Below are 7,356 nucleotides of genomic sequence, written 5' to 3' on the forward strand. Positions count from 1 at the left end.
TTCATACCTCACTGTATTGCTTTTTTACGTTTCCAGACATGTTCCTTTACGATGGTGACAATAAATTATAAACTGTAGTGTCAAATCCAGAATTTATTTTCTGTTACATCAGAAATGCTTGTAATTTGAATAAAGACAAGACTTATTCTGAGCATGTTTTTTTTTGCGGGGGGGAGGGGGGGAGGCCACAGATCCAGTGTAAAATTCTGATTGAACTGTACCTAAAAACAATTTGCTCATGTTCAGAGTTGTTCATATACCTTCTTCCTTACTGATTCCGGCTGTTTCTTAGATAATGGACAGTTATTAAAAATTTTGTCTTATCTATGCTATTATAAAATGTTTGACTGTAAATTGTCTTTAAGTCTGAAAGAAGTTCTAGAATAACAACGGGAATGGAACTCTGATTTTAACCACATCTGGTAATGTCTTACAATAAATGTTTTGCTACATCCATCTTAATAAAGGTCAGTGAACTTTGAGCGTGCTGAAGAAAGGGGATGCGGTGTACGTTGATGGTAAAGAGAAGTACAGGTCGGTCTGTTGTCTGGGATATAGGGTGTGTTTTATAAGGGTAAGCAGAGACATACAGAACTCGGCTCTTTGTCGGAAATCTTGTTGTCCTAAATACAAAAGAAATTTTATTGCTTTCCCTGTAAGTTACAAACAGCAACGTCTGGTATCATTGTGAAGTGGAAAGGGAGAACTGTATTGTTAAAACAACGAGTTATTGTTACTAATAGCCATCCTGGCACCCACACCAAATATAATATACTTGACTTATTCTGAAGCTTGTGTTTGCAGTGACCAGTTCGTTTGAAGCTTTTTTCTGTATATATAGCCTTCACGTGTGTCGGTGTATAGTTGTTTCATTTTTTATATTTTATCTGTGGTACTTGAACATTTTTTACGTTTCACAGGAAGTTGTTGTGACTAATATGCAGTGTTTCAAAAAAACAAAATCGAAAACTTTGTTGGAATATTTTAGTAAGAAGCCGAAACTTAGCAATATTGACAGTGCCAGCGGAGATAATGAAATAGTGACTAAATAATCTACTTCTTGCGTTTCTTAAGATAAGAATTCAAGTGCTAGTGTGAAAATAGTGTCAGAAGATAATTCAAATGTCGGTACTACTGTGGAAACAGTGTCACAAGATAAAGTTTCAGAAGATCGTGATCCAGTCAAAGGTTGTGAAAAGGCAAAGAATTTCTGGCAGTAGGTCTAGGTCCCTTTCAACCGCAATTGAAAACGTACCCCAATAAAAGTGGCCGCCGGTTCCGATCTAAGTGGTATAGGTAATTTAGTTGGTTAGAATATAGCGTTGCTCGAGATAGTGCTTTTGCTTTTATTGTCGTGCATTCTCCGAAAATATTCCTAGATCTGAAGACACCTTTACTAAGGAGGGTTTCCGTAACTGGAAGAAGGCCGTAGACAAATTCGGTACTCATGAGACAAGTAACGCTCATAAGACTTGTATTTCTAAGGCTGCGAAATTCCGAAACGCACTATTGCACAGATCAGTTGCGCGTAAATTAGATTTGCAGACGAACCAAATAGTTAACGGCAATAGAATATATTTAGAAGCACTTCTAGATAGTATTTTGTATTGTGCTCGCCAATGTGTTCCTCTTAGGAGTCATAGGGAAAATGACGAAAGTGAAAATAAAGGTAATTTACTAGAACTCTTATCGCTAAGATCCAAAAACCAAGACGTGATTTTTCGGTATTATGTTAACAAAGAGAAAACTTTTAGATACGTTAGTCCCGAATACCAAAATCAATTTCTAGATTTAATGTGTGAGTTCTTGCTGGGAAAAATAATTGATCGTGTAAAGACTACAGGTATATATAGTGCCATCATGGATGAAACTCAAGATTTGAAGTGACATTACCAAGTATCAATTGTTTTGCGATACTGCGATAAAACATTAAACGTTCACGAAAGTTTTATCGGGTTTTACAAGACAGAAAAAACATGGCGAAAGTTTGTCCAAACTATTAACAAATGTGTTAATATCACTTGGTCTGAGCGTAGATAACATCCGAGGACAATGTTACGATGGTGTAGCCGCTATGCGTGGTCAGTACTCTGGTGTGGAAAGGAGGATCAGGGCGTGAACTATTGAGCCATTTATATTCATTGTTACGCCCACATTTTGAACTTATGCATTGTTGATGTGTGCGGAGAAGTGTTTGCGATTCGAAATATGTTTGGTGTTCTGAGTAGTTTGCATTCCTTCTTAGAAGCGTCGTCAAAAAGGCACGTTATTTTTGGAAATATTCAACGTCAAGGAGAAAACTTAAAGCATTTAATAACATTAACATCTTTGAGCAACACTAGATGGAACTGTAGATTGGAAGTTATTCGTGCAGTTTTAGAAACGTTTGGACCAGTAGTTGAAATTTTAGAGGAAATAGCATATCACGATCAAATTTACGGCCCAGACTCGCATTCACTGTTAAAAAATGTTCATGACTTTTTATTTCTGTTTTGCCTTAAACTTATGAGACGTGATCTTGGATACACGAATCAGCTATCCATGCACTTACAGAATATACGTGTCAATTTTTCTACTGTGAAAAATTTGTCCCAAGCCACTATCTGCAGCCTTCAGTCCGTACGGAGTGAGGAAAGATTGAATACGCTGTGGACAGAAACAGAAGAAATTGCAGAAACCATGGGATGCAGTGCACCGAATGTTCCACGAAAAAGACGAATCCTACGAGCAATGGGTGCTGGTGATACTTCTTCCGAGTGTGAGACAGCAGCTGAATATTACAGACACCAAGTGTACTATCCCGTTATTGATATCCTTGTAGCAGATAAGCACCCCGGACAAAATAATAGTCACCCCTGCGCGAGAACAAGGCTGCGTCGGCAAACAGGTACAGATTGTCGGCAAACAGGACGGCAAACGTATTGGTCGAATCACATGGCCAAACGTGCCTACACTGTCTCGAAGCGATCAGAGGGCTTTACTGTGGAATGACACACAACCGATCGAAGCGGTGTGTGTGCGGCAAGATGGGGAAGAGAGCGGACGTGTCGGAGTGGCAAAAAGGCGCAATCGTGTTTGGCCGTGCCTATGGCCACACAGTGATGGAAGTTGCCCGATTTGTTGGTGTTTCGCGGCGGACTGTTCAACGTGTCTACAAGCAGTGGTGTAACACACGTGACCATGAAACACGACGCCAGAACTGTGGTCGGAAAAAGATCCTCACAGATAGGGCCCGAAGACGGGTTGCCAGGCTTGTGAATCGAAATCGCTTCCAAACCCGTCAGGAATTACTGCAGTCCATGAATGCAGGCCCAGTTCAACCTGTCAGTGAGAAAACATTGCGAAAGGAACTGCATGTAATAAACATATGGAGTCGGGTACCTCGCAAAAGGACACTGCTGACACATGCACATAAAGTTACTCGTCTGCAGTGGGCCAATAATCATCAAACATGGACAGTAACAGACTGAGCCGTGTCATATGGTCTGACGAATCACGACTTTGCCTGTATCCGAATGACGCCCCGGCATCGTGTCCACAGACGGCCACATGAAGCATTTCACCCGCAGTGTGCGGAAGGTCAGGTGCAGACCAGTTGTGTTTCTCGTACTATGGGTGGGCCTACTCATTGACGTGTCCACGAACATGAACCAGCAGGTTTATTTGAACATCCTGCACGAGCAGGTGTTGCCCTTCAGTCACTTTCTTCGCGATGACTTTGCTATAGACACCCGCATTTTTCAAAAAGACGACAGCATTGTTCACAGAGCTGGACCCATATGTGACTGGTTTGAGGAACACTCAGGTATCCTACCACACCTCGAATGGCCCGCAAAAGCGCCGGACCTCAACTCAATTGAGCATCTGTGGGACCAGTTTGAACAGCAGTCGACATCAGCTTCCCCGACGTTTTGTGGAATTGCGTGATATTATCCTCCGTGAGTGGGTTCAACTAGATATGACTGCCTTGCAAACCCTTGTGGACTCCCTTCTCGACCGCTTACAGGCGTTTATCTAGGCCAGGGGCGGCGCTACACGGTATTAACGTAAGTACCAAGGGGGTGACTAATTTTTTTATCCGGGGTGCTTATTAGCAATAAGTTCAAAGAAAATGATATGCAGGTTCTTCATTAACTCCACGACGTGTTGAATCAACACAAGCCATCAGCAGAAAGTATCACAATAATTGTCAGCAACGCCTGCCAAATCCCCAAAGTTGAGCTGACATCAGAGCTAACAGTTTTCTCCAATTTGTGTGCAGAGAGACAGACTGAAAATGATTTTTCATCGCGTCTAAATTTGTTTTCAGAATTGAACCTTTACGAATGCTCCCCAAACTTGAACCAAGTTTATAAGATTTTTCCAACCGTGCCTGTGAGTTCCGCAACCAGTGAACGTTCCTTTTCGTGTCTGAGACGGCTAAAAACATACGTTCGTAGCACTATGGGTCAAGAAAGACTTCGTAGTTTAGCTGTGTTGTGCATAGAAAGGTCTTACGACATTAACGTTTCTCAGATTATCGACAAATTTCATTCAGAAGAAACACTTCGAAGAAGGAGGCTGGAGCTCCATTAACAATTGAACTCCTGTTTCCATACCCTTATATTTCGCTTCATGCTGAGCTCTAGCGGTAAGTGAATATTAACTTATTAAATCAAAATTATAAATGTGATATTTACAGGCTGATATTTGGATTTCCTAATATTGTGATTTCCTTGTGTTATTGATAAGCAGTATTTCTTTCAGAGGGTGAGCCGGGGCTTCCCCCCCCCATACACATACTCAAATGCAAAATACCCTTCAGGCAAATTTTCATAAAAAATCAGGATATCAAGAAACATATGTTTAACTATAATACCCTCTTTACTTTTAAAATACCCTCTTTAGAGATTTTTTCTAAAAAAAAAAAAAAAAAAGAAACTATTAAGAGCTGAGGTAAACGAATACGTGGATAGTGTGCTGATAGGTTGTTCCAGGTAATACCTCAACAACATTTAAGGCTCAGGTCAATATGACGGATTGGGCAAAGATCAGGGAAAGATTGGCTAAGCGTGGCTTAAAATGGGCCGGAACGCACCAGTTCTGCGTTCTAGTAAATCAGTGTGTTTTCCGAATTCAGTTCCTGCGCTGTACTTGTCTCGCTCCAAATTTGCAGTGTTTTCAGTTTATTATCGTCTTATTTTAAGCAGATTAATATCCTATTAAGGCACGATACTAGAACTAATCTAGAACTTTTCGTTCTGCATCATTGCGTTCCGCCAAATAATTCTAGGGAAAGGCGTTCATGCTATTGACTAAAACAATTTTTAGCACAAAGGCAAAGGTTTAATTTTAAGTCTCACCTCCAAAAACTGACGTAAAGTTAGGCTGGATATCTACCCGAGTTGTATTTATATCACTCCCACACTCCATACAATGGTGATGCAAAATCAGAGAGGGTTTCTCAAAACTATGGTGCTAAATATTTGGTTAAAACATTAGAAGCAATTATGTGGTTGGTTTCAAAAACTGACAATTTAAGGTCGAAAACTACCTGCTCAAGTTGAAATTTGTGATGGATCCTAAGGAAGCGAAAAGATTCAGGAAACGTTGTAATACAATATGGTGTGACGAAATTAGGAAGCAGTGTGGAGTAACGTGGAAACGAATTGACGAAAATAGATACGTGTGAAAAAGAATTGGAGAGATCTTCATCCAGCAGTAGATCGACAAAGGTTGGGAATTATATATATATATATATATATATATATATATATATATATATATATATATATATATATAATGTGTGTGTGTGTGTGTGTGTGCACAAATGTTTTGCCCCCCAACCATATTGGCCAAGTTACGCTTATGATAAATTCGAATGCACCTGGGCACGAAGGCAAGGTTTTTTAATAGCATTCTGAACATCAAAATTGCTTATATTACGGAGTTCGAATGAGTTCATACTTGAACAGAATTTAGTATTATTATATACAGTTATGCGGTTTTGAACTGCATTCTCGTCGATCTTTTATCATTACAAATTTCACCAAAGTGCGCGTTAATCTCATTCTGCAAGTCTGCAAGATCATCTGATAATGCTTGATAATTTTTCGACTACTAATACCGAGAGTTTTTAATTCATTCCACACATCCTTGGAGCTCAGATTATTATTATTGAAAAACTGTGTGAAATACGGGTGCATGAAGTTGACCCCCCGCACCTCTCAATGAAAGATTGCGAATACTATCAAACATTAGTGCTTAATTTGTGCCGTAAAATTTAGAATTTGTGCTCCATTACTAACAACGGAATTTGACGACAATGCTGGGGGGCTACTTCACACTAGCCCCCCACTAACTCAAACTGAATTCAAACCAATACCAATATTTAGTGCTTAATTTGTGCTGATTTGTGCCGCAAATTTTAGAATTTGTGCTATACACAGAACGGGGAAAATGAGAAACGATGATTTGGGGGAAGTGTGAAGTTGGCCCCCATCAAGTCGGATACGATTGAAACCTATGCCAATATTTAGTGCTTAATTTGTGCTGATTTGTGCTACAAGTTTTAGAATTTGTGCTATACCCAGAACGGGGGAAATGAGAAACGATGATTTGGGGGAAGTGTGAAGTTGACTCCCCCACCAAGTCGGATTCAATTCAAACCTATGCTAATATTTAGTGCTCAGTTTGTGCTGATTTATGCCGCAAATTTTAGAATTTGTGCTATACCAAGAACGGGGAAAATGAGAAAGGATGATTTGGGGGAAATGTGAAGTTCGCCCCCCCCCCCACACACACACCAAGTAGGTTTCGATTCAAACCTATGCCTATTTTTTAAAAATCAATTCTTGTTTTGTTTGCGTGCAACTAGTTCTATTCATATTCTTTGTTTTACCTTTTTAAACTAAATAGTTTAATAATAATAATAGTATTTTACGTTAACATTTAAAGTTTAGAAGTAATATGTAATTTCATTGAATACTGGTCTTATTTGTGTTACTTTATTATAAAATTCAAGTAAATTTTCCTTTCTCTATTTTTAAAACTTTCAGAAGCCTGGCAGGAAAGGAACTTACCCAAAAGAAATGTTGTTAGAAGCACTTTTCAATTCAAGAATCAGGTTGTAATCAGTAACAGAATTTGTAAGCCAAGTGAACACATATGGATTGTACTTCAAGAGGAATTCCCAAATATGACAACGAAAGGACTTTATACAGCCGTTCTACGATTTCAGAATTATTTATTGAGCAATTCAGGATCAGAAGCGGAATCTGTAATATTAAACTTTAATTTCGATTATTCTAGTAACACTGAAACTGAGGATCATGTAGAACATACTGAAATTAGTACACACTTACAATTTGAGCTATG

General features: G+C 39.2%; 1 protein-coding gene across 1 annotated transcript; it reads left to right on the forward strand.

Moving 5' to 3' along the window:
- The first annotated feature begins 3,026 nt into the window (after positions 1-3,026).
- LOC145671653 (uncharacterized) lies at positions 3,027-3,470 on the forward strand. The gene has a single exon (XM_081740851.1). The coding sequence runs from the start codon at positions 3,027-3,029 to the stop codon at positions 3,468-3,470; it is 444 nt and encodes a 147-aa protein (XP_081596977.1).
- The last annotated feature ends 3,886 nt before the right edge of the window (positions 3,471-7,356 follow it).

Source organism: Thermobia domestica, chromosome 15 (assembly GCF_964235325.1).
Source record: "Thermobia domestica chromosome 15, izTheDome1.hap1.1, whole genome shotgun sequence".
Taxonomy (NCBI): Eukaryota; Metazoa; Arthropoda; class Insecta; order Zygentoma; family Lepismatidae; genus Thermobia; species Thermobia domestica.

Coding starts and splice junctions, on each gene's coding strand:
- LOC145671653 (XM_081740851.1), top strand. CDS start 3,027: ATGGGGAAGAGAGCGGACGTGTCGGAGTGGCAAAAAGGCGCAATCGTG.